Source organism: Manis pentadactyla, chromosome 2, assembly GCF_030020395.1.
Source record: "Manis pentadactyla isolate mManPen7 chromosome 2, mManPen7.hap1, whole genome shotgun sequence".
NCBI classification, from domain to species: domain Eukaryota; kingdom Metazoa; phylum Chordata; class Mammalia; order Pholidota; family Manidae; genus Manis; species Manis pentadactyla.
The window spans coordinates 10,000,162-10,026,973 of NC_080020.1; the positions used below are offsets into that span (position 1 = coordinate 10,000,162).

Here is a 26,812-nt window from a genome sequence, read left to right on the forward strand (position 1 = left end):
GGGGCAGCAAGGACCCTGAACCTGCGGGGCCGCGCTCCGGGCAGGGTCGCGGGAGGCCCCCCCCCCCGCCCCACAGCGCGCTCCTCTCCGCTCCGCCGCGCGCTCGGCCTCCAGCCACCCGCCCCCGGCGGCCCCCGCCCGTCTCCGGAGCCGCAGGGACCCAGGTCCCGGAGGAAGAGGGTAGGTGGGGAGGCGGATGAGGGGTGGGGGACCCCTTGACGTCACTGGAAGGAGGTGCCGGGGTAGGAAGTGGGCTGGGGAAAGGTTATAAAGCGCCCCCGCCCTCGGCTCCTCTGCATCGAGGTCCGCTGGAGGCTCCGGGCGAGCCGCGCGGACACTCCTCTCGGCTCCTCCCCGGCGGCGGCGGATCGGAGCGGGCTCCGGGACGGGAGCGCCGCGGCCAGAGGGCGCCCGGCCGCGGGGATTACTCGGCTCAGGGCTTGTCTCGCCGGCTGGACCGCGGAGAGGGACGCTCGGGGCGCGGGGCCGGAGGGCGAGGAGACAGGCTCGGGCGGCTGGTCGGCGGCCGCGAGGAGCGCGGGCACCCGGCGGGCAGGCCGCGTCGCGCTCACCATGGTCAGCCGCTGGCACACCGGCGTGCTGCTGTGCGCGCTGCTCGGCGGCCTGCTGCTCACAGGTAAGGCGCGGCCGGGGCCGGGGCCGGCGCGGGGCCGAGGTGCGGCGGCCGCGGGCACAGCCGCGGGGCTGGGGCCGGGCGCGAGCCGGGAGGCGAGGCTGCCTGCACCGCGAGCAGAGCCTCCGCCGGGCCCCGGGACGCCGGTTGCAGCGGGCGCGCCTGGGACAGTCGGCGGGCGCCCCGGGGAGTCGCGGGCGGGGTCCCCGTCCGAACGGCCACTGTCGGGTCTGCGCCGGGACTGCCCCTTCGCGGCCGGAGTCGCCGCGCCTTTCTGCCTGCTCGCGGGTCGGTGTCCCCGCCCGGGCTTCAGGCTCGGGCGGCGCTGCGCGCCCGGATCTGCCTGACACCCAGAGCCTGCGCCCCGGGCCGCCTGGCGCGGGTGCGCGGGGCCCCCGGCGGCGCGGAGGCCGGGCCTTGGCGATGCCGGGCACGGGGGGGAGGAAGCCCACCCGGAGGGGGTCACGAGCCCTCCTGGAGCAGACAGATCCCAGGGGGCGGGAAGAGCTCGTACGCTTCCACCCACTTCGGGCCCCGGAGCGCGAATGTCCGCGGGCTCGTTCCCCGGGCGTCCTCTCCTCCCCGCCGCGCGCAGCCACCCTGGGGAGGGGGGTGGGCGCTGCCGCCGGGGCCGCCCAGGTCGCTGACCTGAGTGAACCGGACCGACCAGGGCAGTCGAGGACCCAAATGCCGTTACGTGTCGGAATTTTAAGCCCAACCTTTAAATACGAGCGAAGAAAGGGCGAATAATTTGGACCAAAAGATGCAGTTGGAGGAATCGGTGAGTTCTGCCCGTCTGCTGGGCGTTAGGGAACCAGGCGTCCGAATGAGCCGTCGCGGGCCAGGAGGATGTGCCGCATTGGCGTGGAGGCCGCCGGGTCGATGCGTCAAAGCCGGCGGGGATTTAGGGCCTTTTCGGGGCTAAATGGGGCTGAGTGGCCAAGCGCCCCGGGTCAGTACCCCAGGGCGCAGAGCGCCAGATTTCGGAGCGCCTTTTTTTTTTTTTTTAAGCGTGGAGTAAAGCTAAAATGTGAAATTATTAAATGCAGTAATGTAAAAATAGAGCAATGATTACAGGTACCCAGAAGGCAGTAACGGTTAAATACGGTTTCCCGGTGGGAAGGCGAATTAGAGCTTCGGATTCTAAATAACAATAGTTGAGATTGAAGAAACTATTAAACCCAGAGGGGAGGCGAAGTGGTAATGAATGAGAAGTCGCAGTAAGTTGGGCAAGTGGCTAAAATAACTACATTGAATGAAATAGTGCTTTTCTATTTCAAACATTTACTTTTGTTCTGAGAAGTGACTTATATTGACACTAATTGCTTAGAGCATTTAAATAACTTGCTGAAGTTCGTCCATTATGTAAAGGTAAATTATTATGTAGGTAAATTATGGTGAACCCCCAAAATGGAGAGAAAAGTATGTTTTATTGGATTTTTCTACTTCAGCACATATACATCTTAATTTTTGTTTCAAAAACGTGGTGACTGGTGAAGGGGTATAGCTCTGTCGTGATGAGGAGCAACTTAGTTCCGTGGGAGCTTTTCAGAAATGTGAGTGCGATCCTCTTGTGATTCTGCTTAGATTTGTTTATATTTAATGAGGCAGAAATCTTGGAACTCTTTCGTGATTAAAAAAAAAATTGACATATTTGTTACAGGAAGAAAGCAAGACAAATCATTGGCAGGGTGAGAATCCCTTTACCTTCTGGTTTGGAGAAAGTTCTATCAGCGCTAGGGGTTCCTCATTACGGACTCTTGCCTTTGTAAGCCAAGGGCTTTTGGCTCGTTAACAGACTTCTCACAGTAAAACAGTCAGCAACCTACTTTCTAAGCGGCCCCAGGGTTTTCAGACTGAACCAAGAGGCTACATCTCTGGGGAGTGGTGTCCAGAAAGAGGCCAAGTTTCTGCCAGGTGGATTGATTAAATGTCCTCCTGCACCCCTCCTGGGCTGGAGTCTGCTAACCTTCAGGTGTTATAAAGCCTCTGAATATTTGTGAGTTATTGATAATGCGTGGGCAAGCACTGAGGTATATAAAATAACCAGAGGTTCAGTAATTCAAAAGATAATGCATTTCTCCCCTAAGAGTTTATTTACCTCCTTCTAAATATGCTGGGAAATAAAAAGGTGCCAATAATTCAGATACTTTCAAGTCCTCTACATTTCAATCGCTTTCTCTAAAAGGAATGCCAGTCATCCTTTTTGCGAGCTCAAAGTCTCATTTTCTTACTTTGACGGTATGTGAATAAAGCCACAGACCCTTTTCCTCCTGTCCCCATTTTTCTTAAGTTTTTGAGCAGCTGACACGTACAATTTGCTGTGACTAATTGTAAGTGCTTCACTTATGACTTTTGTGAGGGAAGTCTACAGTGATAACAAAGTTAAATCAAAATGTACATGAAAATAATAACAGTTTCCAAAATTAAATGACACATTATTTTACTAACAAATTTAGTTATACATAACAATTTTTGTTGTTTTCTCTGAGGTTTTAGTTTCTCCAAAGCCACACTTTCTTAACTGTGTTTTTTTTAATTGCATATTGGAAATATTAATTATTTAGTGCTGTTGACAATCCACATGCTGTTTTCCAACGGATGGATCATATTGCTGATATTGCTGTAGGTAGCCACCTACTCTAGTTCCTCAATGTTTTTACCTTATCTATTATTATTTTAATATCAACTTAAATTATTTGAATTCATAGTTATTTTTTCTTTCCCTGTTGAAAATTCAGTAATGGGCTATCCGGTTTCTTTCTAGTGATGATTTGTAAAATTCAGAAGTTAGAATATGTAGATGGTTTCTTCTCAGGCCCTTTCCCAACTCCAACATTCAGTGAGTGATTCTGAGAGGTGGACTGAACAGTGCCCATCTGTCTCTTTTTTAACCTCCCTTATCACATTTGCATTTGCATACTGCACGGGTGGGGCTCTCTTGCAATCCCAGAGCTGTCTGTCAGGCTGAGCGGGGGCTTCCCCTGCCCTCAGTAATCACTGAAAAAGAAAAAGTTGCATTTTCTTTTTCAGGAGTGAAATGCACCTGACCAACTGATTAACTTGGTCTTTAGTGGGTTGCAAGAGCCAAGCTGTGAGACAGTGCCCCAAGCTAGCAGTAATCATTACCTTGGGCTGTTTTTCCTCACAGAACGGGGAACTCTATGAAGCAGACTTTACTTCTTGACTTGAGTTACAGGAGCTCTTCTAAGGATACAAGTCATTTTCAACCCATATGCACTTCTTGTTTTTTATTAATGCCCACTTAATTGATCCAAAAATAACTCTATTCTAGGAGAGTGTCAGATTTCAACAAGGATGCTAAACCTCGTTTAAAATGGAACCTATTTTGTATGGCTTTCTAGAATAGACCAAATAGTCATTTTGTTCTTACCAAAAACACAGAGGCATTCTAAATCTGCTTAAGTGCATATAATATACAAGTTAAAAATGATGTGTCACAAACAACAGTTTAATATTGACCAAAAAAAATAGCAATGTTCTTGAGGGCAGTTATCCAATGTATTTGCAAAGTTATGACTGATGTTTACCGTGGCTTGGGAAGTTCTGCAAAGCAAGAACAAGTAGCAGAGTAAATAGCTCCTGAGATGTGTCTGTGAGTGGGCATAAGAATGGAGAGAAAGTGAGAGAAGCTTTCGGCACTTGGGTGTTAAATGCAGAGCTTGCTGGTGTTGGTCAGATTCTTGGTTCACATGCATGCTCAGGAGTTCATTGGATATCAAGTAAATACAATTTTTCAGCATTTTTGTATTGTGGATAGGGGAAGAAGGACATTTGAAATAATACCAGTCCTTGTTTTTTTTTTTTAAGTAAAAATACATTATTTGGAATACATTATTAAGAGCATTAAAAGCATCTGTTGCTTGGGGTTTAAACAATTTAATAGAACAGAACAGTCCATTCTGTTCCATGGGCCTTGCTATAACTGGGGAGGCTTGTAAGGAATGGCGATCTCTCTCCTGCCAGATGCTTTCCAGGATTGTTCTTGATCCCTCACACACTTGGGTGCATGGGAATTGCATTGCTGCGGATTAAATGACTGGATTTTATACTAGATTGAGGGAGGAGAAGGAAATGCGGGGAACGGGGCGATTGAGGGAGGGCTTGAAAGGAAAGCCTGTGGTCGCATCTGGGACTGCAGGGGGGTTTCATTAAGGAAATGGGTGCGTTGAGGCTGCTGAAGATAGTGGGCTAGATTTCCTGCATTGCTGCTCGGGCGGATGTGGGGGGATGTCAAGAATTCCTGGGGATTTCCCATCAGTCTTGGTAAAGCTGGATGCCTAAGGAGCCGTTTCTGAGTATGGCTCCTTTCCTTGATTTTGAGCTCCTTGAGAGGCTTGGTCATGTCTCAGATGCAAGCGTTGTGAGATGGACTTGGAACCTCACAGAGCCGATCTACTCATTCCAGAGATGAGAAAGACCCACCCAGAGTGGGTTAGTGACCTTTCCCTAGGTCAGGAGCCGGCTAGTGGCAGGTTCAGGAGCAGAACCTGATGGTCATCAACAGATCCCATTTCTTCTTCATTCGTGTTTCCATTTTTGTGACCGTTTTCATCCCACTACATTTCCTCCGCCTCCTCCTCCTTCAAAATCCTTCAAAGGCTCAAACAGTGTAGAGATGTTCAAATATTTGTTGAATCACATTCTTCCAGGCTAATGTTCCCTTTTAAACTCTGGCCACCAGTCCTTTTAACATCAAGTTTTCTGAAAGCCCGTAAGGAGGTTTAAATTAAAAATACAAAATTATGGCTGCTTAGTAGCATGAGAGATTTGGTGAGAAAATTAATTTTCCTCATGAGCTGCTAGGTCCGACTTTTGCACTGTGTGGCTTAGATAACTGTGGGTATGGTCCTCGCTTCATCTTGCACCACATGCCTCATCACACCCTGTCTCTCAGCTACACAAACTCTACCCCAAGCAAATAAATGGCTCATCATCCTTCAAGTGGGCCTTGTACAGTCGTCACTCCATGTTCATGCTTTGCCTGCCTGCAAGGCCCTTTTCACCCCACTGCACTTGCACCTCCTCCACCTTCAAAAGCCTTCAAAGGTTCAGAAATCACCGTCTCTGTGAGCTCCTCCTCGGAGCCCCAGACAGAATTCATTGTTTCTTCTGCTCCTATGTGGATCCTCTATAAAGGCCCTGTATACACCCTCCCCAGCTCCGCTTGCCGTGTGTTCTTAGAATTCTGTTAATGTGTCTGTCCCCTCACTGTGTGAGGAAGAGAGAGAACCCGCGTCGTAGCTGTCCTTAGATCCTGGCCCCTGGTGTAGTGCCCGGCATGGGGGCTCGCAGTAAGTGACAGAATGAATGACTGATGCAGCCATGCTATCATCTCAAAGATGAGATCTCTCAGGGCCAGGTATGAGCTTGCTCCCATATGGTAGTGTACTCCTGCCTGCCTGTGCAGCCTCTGTTTCTGTGGATTGCTTAGGGGAACTGTTTTCAATAGATAATTTCATCTGTGATGACAACATTGCAGCGAGCGACAAACATGTAGGCATCAGCTATGCTCTTCAGCTCTCTGACACACTCGTCTCCTGTAATCCCCTCCTGTTCCATCCTGCTGTTTCCTGGACCCTCTGAGCTGCCAGTCTGTGCAGAAGTTCTGTCCAGCCGGGTGCCAGACACCTGGACCTCACCCTGCAGTGTCTTACACCATTTTAGAAACAGCGCTCACAGATTTTGTGGTTTGACTTACACATGGACTCTAACCTGAGTCCTTGGGTGCCAGGCCGTGATTCAAACCTGAACGCTAGAGACCTGATCACACTCAGAATTGACAGTTTCCAGAGGAGACTGTTATGGGGCCAGTCTACCTGATTTCCTCTTGCCTTAGGATGCGTTCTCCTCCACCCTTCCACTTCCTGGCAGGACCACTCTACTAGAGAGCTGTTCTTAAAAACCTAAAGCCCATGGTTTGGGCTCAAGTGGATGCCACCCTCCCCTGCCCCTTACCCAGCCCCACACCTTGCACTGGCTACAACACCCTCAGAAATGTGCTTCTCCAAGTGTGGCCCGTGGCCCAGCAGCAGCCTGTGGAAACTTAAGGAATCAGAGTTTGTAGTTGAACCAAGTCCCCAGATGTTTTGTTTGCATATTAAATATGAAGAAGTACTGATTTTAGTAGTGGTTTCTTAGTAGGCTCTGGAGTCGGAGTCCAGTCGCTCTTTACCTGCACCGTAGTGATGACCTTTGACCCGTGAGACTGAGGGACTAGACTTGGGTCAACCAACCCTCCCATATTGTTCTAGTGCCCCGCCTTATGTTGGGAGGCCCATGTCCTACTTCAAGACTCTTTTTACAAAATCATTGACTTAGCATGGACCTGTCATCAAAATAAACACAGGTCGTGGTCTTGAAGAACTTCATAGTTTAACCAAATCATGGGTGGCAAGATCAATATCTTAGAAAATATGGACTTGGTGAAAAACAGTCAAAATTGCATTCGATAGATAGGTTTTAACCATAAATATAAGTTTTACAAGGCATTTGCTTCCAAAACAAAATGACCTGGTGCTCTAAGCCTGCGAAGGTAAGTATCCTTCTCTGGGGTAGTCGTTGCAGGGATCTTGCTGCTGCGTCCTGCAGCTGATAACATGTCTTGTCTTCTGCCTGGCTCTACATGCAGTGTGTTTTTACACTTCATTCCTCCTCGTCTCTGATTGCAAATCTTGGCTAATGCATTTGTCTTTTCAGATTACCACGCGCTTACAAGCACTTTTTCTCAGCCCTATCTTCTAACGTTCTATTTTAACAGGTGGAGTGTGAATGGTTTTCCTTTCACACTACAGACCCACCCATGTGGTCCATACAAGCAAAGCTGTAACAATGGTCTGGTTCTTTTGTTAAAAGAGGCCCGAGGTGAACCACGAATAAATAAATGAAAAACTTTGGCCTTTATAATATCAAATGGGAAACCACTTAAATTCAAGGCCACCCTTAGGAAAACCCTGATTAATGACTAGTTGGCCAACTGATTTCTCTGAAACCCTTTGCGTCTCTCTGGGCTCTATGATAGAATCGCCTGGGCAGCCTTTAAAAATCCTCTCACCCTGGCTGTGCACCCCTGACCGGTTTAAGCACAGTCTCTTGAGTGGGACCCCAGCATCAGAAATTCTAAAGCACCTGGGTGATGGTCGAGATTAAGAATCTCATATTTTATCATTTGAATCACCTGGACAGTCTACCTCCTTACTGACTGCTGGGCCCCACCCCCAGCTTTCTGATTCAATAGATCTGAGGTGGGGCCAAGAATTTGCATTTCTAACAACTTCCCGAGAGTTTCTGCGGCACCTGATGTGGGGGACCACCTGGGAGACCCTCTACCCTGCGGCTGGTCTGAGAGGCCTGGCCATCTGGAAGGCTCAGGGGCCTGTCCAGAAGAAGTGTTGAATCAGCCACAGACATATAACAAGGTGGAGAAACTGTATTTACAAGATTCCTGCCAGGAAAGGTATACTTGTTAGCAGAGTGGCAGAAGGAATACTAGGGTAAAGTACTGGGACGTGCAACCAATAAGCGTGGCGAAATCGCCTTCCGAGGAAAGTGGGTCTGTTTGCTGAGAGGGGTATGCAAGTTAGGAGTCAGAAATGAATTTCTGGTCTTGACAATAAGCTGATATATGATATAGTCCTGCCTGCCTTACCCCATGGGGTGCTCAGCCTGCCCTCTATATAAATGTTGGCGAATGTCTGCTGAGTCCTTTGGGAGGGGCCATACAGTTGACCCGTCCTGGGCACGCACAAGCCTCTGTCCAGCCCTGTTTCCCTGTGGCCTACCCCACACAGTGCTGCCTGAAGCCTCAGGATGCTTGCCTGGCCTTTGTGACCGTCTGATTCTGCATGTCTTTTGCCAGGCTCAGCGTGCCCCCACTGGGGTGGCTGAATACTACCTGCTGGAACATTATGGTTCTGCTGATTTTCATCATGGGCCAGGGGTCTGTCCCCATTGGGGAGAAAAGTTGCCACCTGGTTGGAGATTCAGCTGGCCTCCCATTGTGCAGAACCACATCGCTGGGACTCTTCTTGTGAAACACCAAGAACCCAAGCTATTCTCGCCCCTTGAGAGCATCTAGGGATGTCAATAGGGCATTTGAGACCTAATATTATGTGCATACCACTTGGACACTTTTATTTTCAAATACCGAAAGAGCCTCTCCTTTACCTATGACTGAATCACTGCTTCTGCAGGGCTGAGTCATGAGAGCATTTGCATCTGTCATCTGTTGCTACATGACAGGCTGTTTCAAACCTCAGTGGCCTAAAACAATAATCCATTATGTTTCATGAGTCTGTGGGTTAGAAATCTGAGCTGGGCTCTGCTGCGGGTTTTTCTTCAGGTCTCACCTGGATCACTGTGCAACTCTGTTCACCTAGCATTACAAATTGCAACCTTGACACTGGTTGTCCCTAGGCCCCCCTCTGTGCCCCGTCCTTTACCACCGAGTAGTTTAGCCCGGCCTTGCTCACGTGGAGGCAGGAGCCATCCGAGAAGGCGATGGTGGAAGCCACAGGCCTTTGGAGGCCTGGGCTTTGCAACATCGACACCACCACCTCTCCCGCATTCCATTGCCTAGAGCAGGTCCTAACCCCCGATCAGGAGTGGGGAAATGGGCTCCTCTTTCGGTGGGAGGAGCTGCGTGACACGGCAGCCGTGTTTCCAGTCTGCCACACTTCTGTTCAGCATTTAGACCTTTGCTTTCAGTCTGTGTGTTAAACTGGAGTTTGGCCAAGAACATAATAGTGAATAATGTCTCTGTGACATACTGTCACTGTCTCCGTGAGTGAGACAGCTGGTCCAGTGGAAGAGTTTCTGAGTGCTAAATCTTTTAGTTAGAGTGCAGAGGCCACGGTCCACGTGGCCTGCCCTGCCGGCACAGCTGGCCTCTTATGTGTACCATGACAGCAGCATATGGGACAGCCGAGTGTCAGACTCGGAGTGCAGGCAGCTTCGTGGGGCTTACGTCACAGGACCTCTGATCGAACAGCTTCTGGGGGATGCGGTGAGGCTGTCTGCTTCAAGGGAGGGAAGCAGAAAACCCCCCGGATTGCCAGGCGATTTGATTTACCTACACTATTTTATTCAGTCCCAAAAGGTAGGTACAGTACTATTAAATATGAGAAAACTGCAGCTTAGGTAAATTGCTTTCCCTAAGATCACGGAAGTAGTGAGTAAAGCTAGAATTACTAAATCAGAATCAATCTGATTCTGTCAGACTTCCAACCACCTTCCCTGCCCTCCCTTGCAGGGCCTTACAGCCTAAACGAGGGCCGCGGAAGCAGCATCTAGGGACGGTGCTAGTCTTTCCCCTCTTTCAAAACCATCCTATCCTTGGAGGTTTGCCACCTCCAAGGAATGTGAGAAGCCACTATTACTCCAGCTTAAAGCGGCCTTGGGAGATTCCACTGCTGTGTGTGGCAGACACCAGTAAAGACTCCATCAGGACAGAGTTTTAATCATGTGGGTTTTCTTATCAGGGGTATTCAAGGATCTTCCAGAATCTTCAAGCCAGAAAAGAATCCCAAAGCCAACAAGAACATGGTTTGATGTGTGCTTCCAAATTGTTCTCTTATATGTGGTGTTAAACTAACTCCGATCACATGAAGGGCACAGGAGGCAAGCCAACCAGCCCTTTGATTCTGGAAAATCTCTTATCAGGCAGGTCCTCTGCAAAAGCCAGGACTGCCCTTTGCCAGATTGTTTTCAGGAACCAAGGGTCTACTCTGTGCACTTTTTCGATCCCAGAAACCTCAAAGACCTGGAGCTTTTGGGTAATAACACCGGAGTCCAGGAGGGACCCTGGGCGCAGATGCTGTGTGGACTGGGGAAGGGGCACCAAACGTGCCCCCAGGGAGGTGGGAGGAGTGCGCGGACTGCGGAGTGGTACCTCTTCAGAACTATGCCATGGCGCACGCTGTTAACTTTGTTTCATGAATTGAAACTCTGCAGCTCCGGGCAAGGGGTGATTTCTTGAATGAGGGTCACACAGTCCTGGGGCATCCAGGCTGGGATTCAAACCTAGGTCTTTCTGACTTTGAAATCAGTGCTCTTTCCACCAACATTTACCCGGCATATCTTGAAAGATAAAATCTAGGAATTAGGGAAAACCAAACAGTGTGGCTTTTCAGGGTTTAGAATAAAAAACTGTTACGTCTGTGAGAAACAGACAGCTGTCAGAGCGCGTCTCCCTAGAGAGACTTGCTTTTCAGTCTGGGAGAGTCACAGCCAATGGGCTTTCATTTCCCTTTGTAATGTTTGAAATTTTTCTTGAGCGATACTCAAATATACCATCAGCAGTGTTAGCTATAGTCAGCATGGATATTACATCCCCAAATGATTTCCCATTTTCATTGGCAGTCCTTGTACCGTTATCATAAATGGAAGCATTTCTTTAAGTCCTGTTGCCCCTTGGGTCTCCTGTTCCTCAGATCATGCCTTTCAAATAATCAGAACTTCAGGAAGCCAAGAAGAAAGAGTGTTTTACTTCTTTCTTAACCTATCACTTGGAGAGGGATGCTGTGCAATAGTAGAATACAACCTTGTTTCTCTGAATCTGAGAAAAATCCTCCCTGGCCACCTATTGAGGAATTTTCTCTTTTGTTCCAAGGAAACAGTAGGAAGTATTGTCAAATGGATATATGCCTTGGTTGAAAATTATAAGAAGTGGTGATATAGATACTGTTTGATTTTTGTGACTATTTTCTTTTTCAAAGTTGGTATCAGAGAAACTAAAAATATATATAAATGGAAAGGCAGGGGTCTATTAGGATGGTAAACAATTTAAAAAGGCCATGTAAACTCTCATTACAGCCTTTCATCTATGATTAATGGTATTGTTTTCTTTTTTGGAAAACGCCGTTTAACTCTCTCTTTTTCACTTAATGTCTCCTGCTGATCAGATTTTTATTCTCTGTTGTTCTTTGGAAATTATTTTCGCCTTGAAATCTTTTCCTTAGGGAATTCTGCTAGAACTAGGGGGGAAAATGCATGGGAATTGAGCACACATTGTTGGTGTATGAATTGAAAGTGATCTTAGCACACATTCTCCCAGCCCATTCCCTGTCCTCAAAACTGGTAAATGAAAATATCCTATGCAAAGTATTTCTCACACAGAGTCACCTGGAAGGCAAATTCAGGAAACTAACATAAATGCTGACTTTCAGGAATTTCTATTTCACTTTAGCCTTTGTAGACTGTCATTAAACTTAGTGGTTCTACATCCAGATACATCTCTTTTTAGGAGTAGTAAAATCTTAAAATGTAGAAATAGAGTTGTTTTTATTTCAAATGTGTTTTATAAACCAAGCACACGGGCGTGGGATAAACTGGCTGGAATAGTCACTCACCATTTTGGGAGAATGTTAAGTACAAACACAGGAGGGAAAATTGAAGAAATATTTTCTGACAGTGTTTTGGAATGCTGTATTTTCTTCTATGATTTCATGAGGAAAAATATGGATCATATCAGATTTAATTCCCCTGCTGCCAATTTCATAACCTGTCATTATTCTAGGTTTATGTTCAATTCCAGTGTGAGTTCATGGGTAGAAGACTTTTATTTTAGAACATTTTAACATATTCACTTAAAACGTGCTCAAGCCATTATCAGTTAACCCATTATATCTTATCTCAAGGTATAAACCTGGTGGTACTTGTGGTCCTGTAGTTTATCAGTGAATAAGTGTCTTATTTTGTGAGGTTAACTGTGAATTTTACTTAAGTTAATCACTTAGTGAAGGATTTGTGACTACCTATACTCCAAAACAAGGTATACATAGTTTCGAGGTAATCTCTGTTGATTTAGATAATCTACGTTTCTTGGTAGTTGCCTAATCTACTTCTAAGTGACTCATGTCCTGGGAGGCTGCTCAAGGCTGAAAGCCCTTCAAGAGAAAGGACTTGTGCCTGATCCATCTTTTCAGCTGTGAATCCAGTACAGTGCCTGGCGCACGGTAGTTACTCAATAAATGCTGGTTGAATTGATGAAAACTCTGCCAGCCATTCTCTGGGTGTCAGAGGCCTTTGTAAGAGCTGTGGTTCCACACTGGTTCACCTTCTAAAAGCCTACGTGAGTGTGTAGGTGCAGGAGTTGGCAGAAATATGCCAAGAACTGGCAATTAATCTCCTGCCACATCTGCAATGTTCCGCTCCTTCCCGTGGGGCCATCCTGTGGCTCTGACAACCCCTTTCCTGTTCACTGAGCTGCCCGTGTTCCCCTGAACTGAATCTAGCTAGACTCGGGACTCAGAATGAGGATGTTAGCTACCCAGCACTTCAGAAATAGTTCCCAAGAGACTTTCCCTTTAGGTGAAGCCTCCTGCTGGGATGCTTACAGCCAGTCAAGGTTCCCAAACAGCACAGGAGAGAGGCAGTTGATGGGGACTCATAATTTCTAGATATACCAACACAGTCTCAAAACTTTAGGTAACGTTGTTGTCCACACTGTTTTTCTCATCTTGGATATGAACACTTGGGTTGAAAACTGCTTCCTGTTGGCTCTGGGGCATGTGCAGCACAGGCTCAGTAGAAGAGAGGAAGGGAGGGCCAGGTTAAGTCTAGGCTCATGTAGCCCATCCTACCCTTTTATTTTTCTCCTTGCTGCATCCCACGCTCTTCCATGATTTCAAAAAACACAACCTGACCTGAGCATATCTTCTAGAGAATGTTCACTTGTGGCTTTTTTCTAGTGCTAAGTGAAGTCAGGTAAATCTCAGACCAAAAAAAAACCACTGTGTGTGTGTGTGTGTGTGTGTGTGTGTGCGCGCGCGCGCGCGCGCGTGCAAACCAGGGCATTAAAAGAAGACAATAGGGCTTTCTCCTCTCAGCAAAGAGGTCAAGGAAAGCAAAGTTGTAGAAGCAAGAGAATTAAGGGTAGTTGGTAAAAGAAAGCAACTCTTTAAAAAGTAAGGATGAAGCTTTAGAAGGCTTGAAGATTTGAAAGTCTTTGAAGGAGGGAGAAAGAGAGCCTATTGTTTCCTTTAGCAAACACTGTACTCATTCTTCGGATCTTACCTTCAGCGCTGTTCTTCTCAGAGGACATCCCACCTGCCCTGGGCTGGGTTAGCCTCCTCACATCTGGTACTTGATTAAGATAACTCACAAATATAATTTTATATTTACATAACAAGTAACTTACAAGCATAAAATTAGATACATCTATAGATACTTATCTTTTGTCCAGCCTCGGTTATAAACACTTAGAAGAAAGTGATCTTGTTTGTCGTGTATTGTATCCTTCTGTTAGCATATGTTTGAAGTATGGAAGTGAAACATGGAGTTTGCTGTGATAACGATTTTGGCTTTTTCTGGAAGACTAAATGCTAAGGTTGAAGATCAGAGAAATCAACGAGGTGAGATATGAGAGGAAGGGGTCGTATCAGGAATGTAGTAGGAAATAAACCAGGGTTGGCAGGCATTAAAGAGGGACAAAAAGAATAGCTCAGTGAGGAAGAATCCCCAGGCTCCTGGAATCACGGTGGGAGCCCAACCCTTACCCAGTGCTTCTGTCTCTTCTTGGGGAGTTGGTGGTTTGACTTTGTGGGGACAGCTCCAGTATTGGGGACCTTCCTACCTCCCCACAGAGCTCTTCTTTCTGGTCTTATATAACTTCTACTTAGTGGTTTTGGTCTTGTCCTTAGAATGAACTGTCTCGTAAGCTATTTTAAAGCCCGTTAGGTTGATGGCCAAATGGTGATAGAAATTGGTGTTTTGTTTTACTTTTTCTTCCATCAGAGATGTGAGCTCTTGAATTATATAAAAAATGCTAATTCTAGAAACAAAGTTCTAGATAGGTTAATGAAAGTATATGAGTAAAAAGGACCTGAGAATTAAAACTGATATTCTCCAGGTTTGGGGGACAGATAACTTTAAAGTCTTCATGGATATTTGTAAGGAAGGCCTTCTTATCACATACTGGAGTGAGAGAAGAGCATTCAGTCAATTATTTCTTTAAAAACTGAGATACTTCAGGATACTGCTTTTAATAGATTACTTTCCCTTCCAGATCCTGGGCTTTCATCAAAACTTGTATAACATTAATTCTATCTGAGATAAGATTTTTTTTTTTTAAGTTCATAAAATATTAGGAAGGCACAGATATTACAAATATTCACAATGTAAACTGAGTCTTAAGAAAACATGAAAATGAAAGGAAACCAGAATTAAAAAGAACAGTTCAGTCTACATGCCCATCCCATTGTCTCCAGAATATGTGTAATGAAAGCAATTGTATTTCAAATTGTTTAATTTAGGAGGAAACTGATTTTGACAACAGAAACACAATAGTCAAGAATAGTGTTTAATGAGCCTTAGAAAGTATGCTAGCGTAGCTTTCAAAAACTCCATGCCCCTATGATGGATAACTTTATTGCACACTCTTGGCCATTAAATCTCAGGGGTCAGAAGGTTATATATATTGTTGGTTATAAAGAGAGAGATCTCTCAACTTTCCTCTTAGTGAGTGGATTTATAAAGTGCCTCCTTTACAGTCTGTGGTCTATAGCACTCCAGGAACAAGTTTTCTATATAGTTGAGACTTCATCATCTAAGCTTAAGCAACATAAGAACTTTATCACACAGCCTTCCAAACTCATTTTATTTTTTCCCTATTTTTATATGCAAAGCAAATGGCATTGTTTCGTTATCTGTAACAGATTGTAAAGGTGAAACATTGGGTTCGCTATCATACCGATTTTGGCTTTTTCTGGTAGGCATAGCTGGAGCATTAAGGTACATACACACTTGCCTGCCTGCCTGCTTGCTAGGTAGCCTTCCTTCTTCATTTTATTTTTGGAAAACTTTAAGGCATTATTTTGGATTCAAAATTAAAACTTCAGCACAATGCAGTTTTTATGGTTACTGAATAGTATCACAACATACAGCTCCACGATATATTCACATTTTTTTCCAGAAAGAACTGTATCTAAATCTGAAGATGATCTGTGTTATATGACAGGTTATAAGCAGTGACTAAACTAAAATTTTAAAGTTCAATTCCTGTTCTACGCTTTGACCATTATATGGCAAGCCCCTATAATGAATGGGTAAAATATTTCCCAGACCTTCTCTGTGACGCTTTCCTTCCTAAGGGAACCCACAGGGATCCACGTAAGTAACATGTCCATGAAATTTGGACACCTGATGTCATCATATCCATGGACGCCTGGAACTTTGGCAATGAGCAATAGTGGGCATAGAGTATTTGGTAAAATATTTGGTGATAGACCAGACTATAATCCTTAATACCATATAGAATAGGAAAACTTTAGATTTTAAATTGGGGTCTGTACTAGGCTTCCAGACTAATAATTGTTTATAAAAAAAGAATAGAGAAGATACCTTTGGTGGAACTGAAACTTGTATTCCTAAGCAATGCAGAGATCAGAAGATCAGAAGAGTAACGTTAAGGAGGTTCGAGCATTTTTATTAATGTTGCTACTATTCCCAATAATGCAACTCTATCCAAATGCTCTTTCAGCTCCAAGCATTCTGTCGCTGCCATGAAACTGGACTGTTTCATAGCACTATGGTTCTAAAGGGGCTGCAGCAATTGGCGAAAGGGTTACTTCCATTAAGCCCAGTGTTGCATATTTAATCTTGTCTGTATCGCATGTGTTGTTATCAAAATTGACCCATTACTGAGCATCTCTTTTTCAGGTGCTCATAACCTGAAAATTAATATATTCCTGCCTGAAATAACTTGTGACCAACACGAGAAACAGCATAACACTACAGGTGATTACGATCCAGCCGACACCAGATGATATTAGGGCCCATTTCCCCGCAGTCCTGAACAGCAACTTTGGATAAGGACATAGGCTGGGGTGGGGCGGAGTGGCGGGGGATGGGAGGCCAGTGTATGCTTCAAATGTAATGCTTCTCCGGCTGTTGATAGAGAAACAGCCGTGTCCAAGCCCTGCCTAACAAATGAAACCTTCCTCTGTACAACTTTTGTGTGTTAAGTTGGTGTGTTGTGTTCACCTCCATTTGCATAACCGGATGAAGGTCTAGCAGACTTCTCCACGGAGTCCTTTCAGAGCTGCATCTCCTGCCCTGCCAACCAGAGCTCGACCCTTGCCCCAGGCAGCTCAGATAACTTCTATGACATCCTATGGCCAGGTGAAATGACAGGTTGTTAGACAGCTCTATTGAGGTGGTTTTTGAACTTATTCAATAAAAGAACAGCGATGTGGGGGAAGAGCATTTTTAGAAAAAAGGTAACTCCTCAGTCAGCAGCAGACTTCTCACTGACCAACCTGAACTGCCCATGATGTCACATGAGGAGGAGCTGTGCATCGCCCAGGTCATCGGGAGGGTAGGCCCCTGATGGTGGCCTGGTGACAGGCCTCATGACAAATGAATGTGCCCTTGGTTAAAACGTGACCTCTGAGAAGCCAGTGTCAAGTAAAAAACTCAGCGATGTACACTGAAGACACAGCCCTCGTAAACACTGATAGTAGGAATGTCGATTGTTTTAGAGCACTCTTCTCTTGGTGAACATCTTAAACCACCTGGAATTTTTTCTTTTATAAAGTTTAAGGAAAGATGAATACAGTCAATAACTCACGCATGGCTGGAATGAAGACTGTCCAAGTTCTGATTATTTTAAACCTCAGCCACTTCAGTGACTACAAGTGTGGTGTTCTTTGCACCATGCACTGCAAAAACTATTTATGGATTTCGTTGAGGGACAATCGAAACATGAATTGTAAGCTTTAAAACAGACAAATTACAGCAGTATTACTCAAATGTATCTATAGTGTAATACCAATGGTAATGGCTGAAATTGAACATTTGCATAATTTTTTCACTTGTTCTCTTACACCTGAATTCAAGACATGAATGCTGTATAAATAAGTATTTTATATGTTCTATTAAGGCATGGGGATCAGATGCTTCACCTTTAGAATCTAATGATCTGGGTTCCTTAGAATAGCAAAACCCTAAAGCAAGAAGCCAGTGACTTCTTTTAGTGGGTCCTTGAGGTAAAATAATGAATTTCACATAATATAAAAGACAAGCAAGTCCCTGGGACTACCAACTGTCCACAAATCAAATGTATTGCTGCTGGACAGCAGCTAAACAGTCAGTCCTTTGTGGACCCAAAGATCAATAACAATTACCCTAATCTATAATAGCTTATATTTGTCCATCTAAAAGTCACAGATAATCTTATCCACGTAAGAGATTAGTCCACAGTGAGTTGGAGCTTCATGTTATTGCTGAATACAAGTCAATTTCCAAATCCTAGCCTGGAAAGAGCATTCCCTATGCCTATGAGAATCAAGTATGCAATTAAAACACACATATCAAAAACCTGTTTCATTTCTACAGTCACCTAATACAAACTCCTGTTTTCACAGAGAGAAAACTGTGCACACGAGTAGGTAGATATGTACGTGTGCAAGTATTTATGTAACCATCCTTTCATTTCTTTAGGTTCTTCCTTGATTTAAGGCCAGTTGTTTTTTGGGGGGAATGACCTTCTAAAAACTAATATGATGGCTAATGGTGGGACTTAAGTTACAAATTCCCATGGCTTTCCCATCTTGGATTTAGTCTGTTGGCAGATGAAACATGAGCCCTCTGGGATCTCTCTGTCTTGCTGGAAGCGAGAGAAAAATGCACATTACAATGCCCTCCATCAAAGTGTGGGGACTGTCAGCTTAGCTGTGGTCTTAATTTAGGGAAGATGGACTCATCAGTGCATCTGGTTATAACGTGCACTTCATATTATATGAGAAATGCTTTAACAGAGGCAGGGCACAGAGGTTAAGGCCAAGATTTAACTTTTTATTAAGTACTACAGCCCTGTAGGAATTAGCATCTTGGACAAAAATTTTGATAGTTTCTGGAAATACGGTTCATCTGTAATTGCATTCTTAACCTTTCTCCCACACTTGCCACCAATCAAAAAGATTCTACGAGATTGTCTGTGTGGCTTAAGTGTTTAATAACCTACATCTTGAGGAGAGAATATTCTTTCATTATGAATTATGTTTAACCCCACACAACCTTGGTAAAGTCTCGTGGTCTTAAAATCAGATTTTAGAAACACGACACTTGGGGATTTATATATAGATAAAAAAGGTCATTTATCATGTAGGATTATGTACTATTGAAAACACAGTTTGCAAAATCAAAGACAGATGTATCTCCTTTGAAATAAATGTAATATACAAAGCTTTGGGTTAAAAACAAATTAGAAACCAATGATTTTAATATAAAAGGGAACACCAATAGGTTTCTTTACAGAGCTCTAGCAACTTAATTATCAGTGTGACTCAGTTTGTTGAAATTCCAACTTATGTAGTTAAAATTAAAACACGCAGTTAGAAACAAATCAAAATCAATGTTAAGTCACATTTTAAAAATTGTAATTTGGGGAAACTGAGTTTTTTGCAACATGTTTACAAAACTTCTAATGTATAAATAGAGAAGTTATTGAATATGAAGGAAAGAATTATTTCTCTAAAATCAGCCTCCTATAGCTTTAAGCTAGAAAGGCAGTTAGTATAAAATTAACATGGATGGCATGATATATGGTAACAAACTTCAAAACAGCTCAAAATTCTAGGCCTTCCACTTAACTCTGATTACTTTAGTCATAAGTTTATCTTTTTATAACAGCTCTATTGAGATGAAATCCACATATAAAGGAATTCACCATTTTAAATTGTATAATTCCGTGGTTTTTAAATATATTCAGAGTTGTGACAATATTGCCACTATCTAATTTTAGAACATTTTTATCACCCTGAAAAGAAACCCCATACCTTTACAGCCATGCGCCATACCCCTCTTTCCCCAGCACCTGGCAGCCGCTAATCTACTTTCTGTCGCCATAGATTTGCCTACTCTGGACATTTCCCATAAATTGAATCATATACTATGTGGCCTTCTGTGACTTTCACTTAGCATAATGTTTTTATTTTTATAAATAACAGAAGTTTACTTTCTCATGGTTCTGGAGACTGTAAGACCAAGCTTAAGTTATCAGCATGTTTGGTTTGTCCTGAGGTCTCTGTCTGTGGCTTGTAGTCAGCCAGCATCTCTCTGTGTGTTCACATGGCCTCATCTCTGTGTGTACCAGCATGACGTTTTCAAGGGTCATCTATGTTGTAGCACGTATCAGTACTCCATTCCTTCTTGTTGCCAAATAATATTCCGTTATGTGGCTATGCTGCATATTACTGGTCATCACTGATGAATATGTGGGTTGTTTCCACTTTTGGCTATTATGAGTAATGTGGGACATTTGTGTACAAGTTTTTATGCAGACGTATGTTTTTAGTTCTCTTGGGTGCAGATATCGAGGAGTGGACTTGCTGGGTCATATGTTTAGCCTCTGTTTAACCATTTGAGGAACTGCCAGACTATTTTCCAAAGTGGTTGTATTGTTATGTGATCCAGCATTATATCAGGGCTCCAATCTCTCCTCATCCTCACCAGCACTTGTTAGTGTGTGTCCTTTTCTTTAGGCTCTTCTAGTGGATATGAAGTGGTATGTCGCTGTGGTTTTTTGATTTGCATTTTCCTGATGACTATCGACAGTCCAGCATCTTTTCATGTGCTTATTGGCCTTTTATAAATCTTTGGGAAAATGTACAGACGTTGGATCTTTTGTCTGTATTTTTATTGAGTTGTCTTTTTATTAGTCTTAAGTATTTTTTTATTAAGGTATTATTGATATACACTCTTATGAACGTTTTACATGAAAAAACAATGTGGTTACTATATTTACCCATATTATCAAGTCTCCACCCACACCCCATTGCAGTCACTGTCCATCAGTGTAGTAAGATGCCACAGAGTCACTATTTGCCTTCTCTGTGCTGCACTGTCTTCCCCGTGACCCCCCCCCACACCATGTGTACTAAGCATAGTACCCCTCAATCCCCTTCTCCCTCCCTCCCCACCCGCCCTCCCACACCCTTCCCCTTTGGTAATCTCTAGGCCCTTCTTGGAGTCATAAGTATTTTTAAATGTGATTTCTAACTTGTACATTGATATTAGTTACTATGATCTCAGGACTACAGAATTTTTAGGGTGATGGGATTGCAAAAATCTAAATCTGGCCCCCTCTGTTGGCAGACGGAGAATCTGAGGCTTAAAGTGACATGCCCACAGCCACACAGAGCTAGTTAGTAGTGGAGCTGGGGAGATTAATGACTATAAACTTCAAAAATGGGAAGAAGAGATGTTTTATGATTTGAATTTGAATAAGGCCCCTTCTTACAGAGAAAAACCCTTTGATACCAATATAGTAGAGGCAAAGGGTGGCATGTGGAAGGAAGAGGAGCTCAGGGCCTTGTCTTGAAGTTGCCTTCAGCTAGTAAGAATGCTGTTTTTACTTAGATCAGTAAAAATAACTGTTTCCTAAAGATACTTTTCGTCAGACTTAACTACAAGTCATCTCTCAGTCTTAAAAGTGACCAGCAAGGCTGTATGGTTGATAATGACCTCTTGTGGGATTTCTCTCTTCGTAGCCAGCTCAGCATCTTTGAAGAGAGAGTCTCAACTGCTTGTGCTCTGGATTTGATTGTAAGAGAAAGCCATTCTTTACTTGAAATTTCACTCGCTCTTCCCAGTGAAGTCAAAGAAAGCATTCCTTTTTGCCTAATGAAATAAAGGTGGGGAATGGAGGGTGGCCATTTAGAACAATAGTTTGTGTATTGGTTTCCCACCAGAGGTTCCACATGTGGGGAGAAAAGGGATTTTTGTTAAAGTGTCAGCAAACTCTATTCTCTCTCCACCTTCCAGATAATACAGAGCAGACAAACAATGAAGACAATATTAGAAAAGAACAATGCAACGTCTCAATGCTCACATAAATCCATGTACATATGCTGGTTTGTAATGCTACCAGCCCACACTGCTTGATCATAAAAAATACATTTCTTTCTAATAAAGGAGCTCATGATAAAGCCCATTTCCTTCTGCATTAAGGTGTTGGTATTGTTTTACTTATATCATAATTGTCCTGATATAAGGAGATTCTTTTTCCTGTGGGGATTACAGGGGTCCCCCCCCCATATCTGTAGATCTGCTTTTCATGGTTTCAATGAACTGTGTTTCAATGAACTGTTCTTCTGATGTACCGCCAGAAGATCAATAGTAGCCTAATGCTATGTCACAGTGCCTACATCATTCACCTCACTTCATCTCATCATGCAGGCATTTTAACATCTCACGTCATCACATGAAGAATGGTGAGTACAGTAAAGAAGATTTTGAGAAAGACTACATTCACGTAACTTTTATTACAGCTTATCGTTATAACTGTTTCATTTTCTTAGGAGTTATTGTCGCTAACCTGTTACTGTGCCTACGTAACATATTAAACTTCATTATAGGTACATATGTACAGGAAAAAAACATAGTATCTGTAGGGTTCGATACTATCTGGGATTTCAGGAATGTGTCCTAAACTGGGGTCTTGGAGTGTATCCGCTGAGGATAAGGAGGGACAACTGAATGTTGTGGTTGACTTTGATGAAACAGTAGTTCACAGACCACCTCGTTCACTGAGGGGACCAAAGTTCTCTTAAACCAGACTTCTCGGCTACCATGGCAAACAGTGGGAAGTTGTGGTCCCCGTCTGGTCCCTAGCTTCACCATGGGAGAACCCTTGTTAAATAAGAGCCCTGTACCCTTGGACATGAAGCCTCCTGTGGATGTGTTTCTAGACGGCAAGTGTGCCTCTGAGCTGCTCACTGAGAAGAGCAAGCCGATTTGTGGCCGGCGTGACAATGTCCTGTACATGTACTTGTACATAGTCACATCTATATCACTGCTGAGGGGGAGAGAGTGACATATGGTAGACACTCAAAACATGCTAGTTAGGTCTTCATTATTCGGGTAGGTGTATGGCATTAAACTGCCTCAAAGAAATGTTTTAAGACCAATGTGATTTCAGAGCATTCAAGAAATAAATATTTCACTTTCCTTTTTCCTTATTAGTTTTCCTGTTAAACTCTGTGTAGTCTTGGCATCTCCAGTAATCTTTATGAGATTCTGCTTCCCTGTAACTGAAGAATGGTGATGCACTTGAATTGTCTAGTTGCTTGGAAATAGCTTCCTTATATTTCTCCCTTCCTCTGTTTTAATCGACTACCTTTATTTAGCTTCCTCATTCCAAGTGCAAAATTCACTGGTGTTAGTGGAGACAAATTGTATAGCAAAGTACTTTCTTAGCATTTTGCCCCTAAACTTTCCAATAACCCTGTTTTTTCCTCAGTGTCTCTTTAACCACTCAGTTATGTTGTGTCCCTCCTGTTCGAGGATGGAATAAAGAGTGCAAATGGCATATTCTTTAAGGCATCTTCTCTGTATAGCATTTGTCTCGGCTGTGATTTGGATGGTTCTTTGAGGTCAAAGGTCTTACTAATGAGGGTCAGGAGGACAGGTGTTCTATGGTGTGGATAAAGATTCACACAATTTGGAAACCAAAATAACAGGCAGTGGGATTCCCATCACATTGTGAAAAGGGAGGCTTCTTCTCCATGGCTTCTCCTGGATAAGAAAGGTCATCGTATCCACACAGACCATAGAGGTACATGTAAGTGATGCCAGAATTTTCTGCAGAAACTTTGGCTGGATCTTTTCTAGCACATTGAACAATTGCTCAATTAAATTCCCAGAGGTCCATGCCATAAATAAGGGCAGAAGCTATTCTAGCCTGGACATTGTTCAGAGCTAGTGTCATCAGTTGCTGGCTGTGGCTTTAGAAAAACCTAGTGTTCCTGTGGATCACTGAGTTGGAGCTCCATGTTGCCTCAGGAAACTTGGAAAGATGAGTAAATTGCAGCAAGTTTCCCTAGTTACCTGAAGGGGTTGGCTTGTTTCTATGGGGTTGTTTTGATAGACCAATTGGAGCTATATGAAACAGTGCTTTGCATATAAGTTAGTTAGTATTGAGCCATTTTTTTCTAGTAATAACTTGCTACCAGGACTTATTGTATATAAAAATTACTTTTAAAGTGTTAATTTATATTACTGGCAATACCAGAGAAACAGGTAGTGTTAATTGAATATCTTTGCAATTACATACCCAACAAACTATTCTCGGACAGGAATCAGGGGAAGCGATTCTGCAGGGTGTCAGTGTCAGTGGGCAACTGCCACAGACCAGGCAGCGTGCCCACCACGCAGATGACGCTGAATCCACACACCACGCCAGGGAGGTAGGCGACGGGTTGTCCAGTTTTACACACAGCGCTACCAAGGACCAACAATTAAGTACTGCCGAGGCCATACTTATATGCGCTAGTAAATGGAGAAATTAAGCTTCAGATGCAGATCTTTTAACGGAGTCTAGTTTTCTTTGAGACACTACCACCCGAGATAAACACTAGAGAGCACTGCTGGGCTTAACCGTGGAATTTGACACGTACGTCTCATCTCACAGTCAGCATCGAACATGAAAACCTAGAGGGCCATTCAGCCCAGTCTTCTGTCTTGAATTCCACTGCATAAACCTATTTTTTGAATAAAAAATATTCCCTCAGCTTGGCTCCAAAGACTTCCCTTTCCTTCCACCACCTCTATACCTGCTAACCTGGGGCCCTCGGATCTCTATTGATCAGGCATTGAAGCTGCCTCAGAAGGGGGAAGCCCAGGAGGAGGGGGACACGGTGGGGGGTGGGGGGTGGTAAGCAGAGGATGGCAGGGAAGGAGGAGGTGGGAGAGACCCTTATGGGTATTTATTTTGATTAGTCAATGTGACCTTCAGGAAAAGGTCAACCTCTATAGTACTAGAGGTGCAGAGAATCCTGGGACTGGAGATGTCAGAAATGCAGAGTGAGAGATCTAAGGTTATCGAGACCTGAGACCTGGAGACAGAGGTGACTTGGCCAGGGCCACACAGCGGGTCACTGGCATGGGTGTTGTCACTGTGCTGCATAAGGACATGGAGATTTTAAGGCAGTTGGCATAGCTCGCTTCAGCATCTCACAGCGGTCCCCATGAGTTATGCTTGTCCAATGTCACGTACCGGTGAGTAGTTCCCTTTTTCTGTACCATTACAGAGGGAACTTGGAGATTATGTAAGACAAACCAAATGATTTCTAAAACTGATTCTGATCCCATAATTAGTTTTCCAAATGAGGAAACTAGTTCAGAAAGAGATATGACTTGCCCAAAATATCATGGCTCAACTAGTGACTGAACTATGTCTAGAATGCAGGAAATTTTCTATACTTTGTATTCAGAAAAAAAAAAAAAATTAGACAGGTCTGTGTGATGGGATGACCCACAGTGGTAAAAGTTCACCATTAGAAATAATATTTTGGATGACACTGACATTTGATGCTGATTTTTTGATGATATTATGTCTTCTTAATAGAGTTGCATTTTGAACCATGTATGAATCTATTAATGTACTAAATTAATGAGTTTGGGGTTATTATCTAGATCATTTGGTATAAAAGGATATTCATATTCATGGGCAAGGCTTGGACTACAAAAAAATTTGTGAATTAAGAGAAATTTTTACTAGATGTATAAGGGAAAATTATACTAGAAATTTTTGCATATGCAAATAAGTTAAAGATGAAAAGTTTTGGTTGTGGAAAGATAGAACTTAAAGAAAAAGAAGATGAGAGGGCAATTTGAAAATAATACATTTCTAAAATTTGTTTTCTAGGTTCTAGTTCAGGTTCAAAATTAAAAGGTCCTGAGCTGAGTTTAAAAGGCTCCCAGCACGTCATGCAAGCAGGCCAGACACTGTATCTCAAATGCAGGTAAGTGAGTATGTTGGTTTGGGGGTAATCCAGTTGCTTTTCTTAAGGCAACTCATTCCCTGGCAGAGTAGGATGGTCACCCCTCACAGTAGAAAAGCGGGGACTTCAGTGATCTCTTGTGATCTGCAAAAGTGCAAGCCATCACATGTATCTAGTTTCACAAGGAGGGTGATTCAGCTAGGAGAGACTCATTCAAGGGGAAACAGCAAAGGGAGGCCCTGAACATTTTTGCATCTTTTGTAACCCAATTCTGAGTTGTTTAAATGCTTTTCTAAAAATGTTGCTTCTCTGTAAAGAAAAAAAATGGCCACACTTAAGAAAGGACCCAGAATAGCACTTCCTAATGAAATGGATGCTTAGGAGCTGGCCCCAGCCCCGTAATTGTGCTTTGTTTTCTTATCTGCAATTGCAGGGGGGAAGCAGCCCATTCTTGGTCTTTGCCTGAAACTGTGAGTAAGGAAAGCAAAAGGCTGAGTGTAACTAAGTCTGCCTGTGGAAGGAACGGCAAGCAGTTCTGTAGTACTTTGACCTTGAACACGGCCCAGGCAAACCACACTGGATTCTATAGCTGCAAATACCTTTCTACGCCTGCCTCAAAGAAGAAGAAAACAGAGTCTACCATCTATATATTTATTAATGGTAAGACTTCCATTTTCTACATTCTGTTTACTGTAGTTTGCAGTGGTTTGGAAATGGGGATTTTCAAGTGAGTGTGAAAGAAATGGGCCAGGAAAGAGACTCTACCCTACTCATAGAAAATTGTGGGATGCATTTCTAATGCATCTCTTGAGTGGCAATGCCAACCAGATTTTCAAGGACCAGTCAGCTGATGGTATGGCAGAGACTTGTCTGTGTCGTTCACCACTATATTCATAGCACATACAACAGTGTCTGGCCATATAGTTGGATGAGTGAATGAATGAATGAATGAAAAGTTTTGGCTCTACTGCCTAATGAATGACAAGCCCGAAGTAGAATACAAGAATTTTTATCCTAACAACTGCATTCTCTTATATATTAGAATGGTAAAATATTGTTCTTTCACTAAATTCACAAATGTAATGTTGCTAATGTCTCCTGAATGTTATACAACTGGCTCTGGTTGCTGATGTATTGCTTCATGTTCGTTAAGCAAGTATTATATAATGAATGGCATAAGAGATGGCATGTGCCATGGTAGAGTGGAAAGGACAAATGGTAAAAATCCCTCAGTTACAATTTTTATGGTACCATTCCCTCCTTAGAGAATGCGCAACTGAACTAACTGATGATATTCAAAGGGACAAAAGACAGAGTCCTTAGGGAAATTGATGATAGAAATGGATCCCAAGAAAAAATAAGAAAAATAGCCTGCCAGTTTGTTCTTCTTTATTTATTTCGATCCAGTTTCCAAAACTTGTTGAGAGGGATTTCA

The 26,812-nt window shown here is 43.7% G+C and overlaps 1 protein-coding gene across 3 annotated transcripts in view; it reads left to right on the plus strand.

Annotated features, from left to right (window-relative positions):
- Positions 1-268: 268 nt before the first annotated feature.
- The window catches only part of FLT1 (fms related receptor tyrosine kinase 1), a 173,411-nt gene continuing 146,867 nt past the window's right edge, over positions 269-26,812 (plus strand). For all 3 annotated transcript variants that reach the window (XM_036917340.2, XM_036917341.2, XM_036917342.2), the window contains exons 1-3: positions 269-637; positions 25,302-25,398; positions 25,811-26,037. In XM_036917340.2, the coding sequence (XP_036773235.2) occupies positions 574-637; positions 25,302-25,398; positions 25,811-26,037 (388 nt within the window). In that variant the 5' untranslated portion in view covers positions 269-573. The remainder of the gene's footprint in view (positions 638-25,301; positions 25,399-25,810; positions 26,038-26,812) is intronic.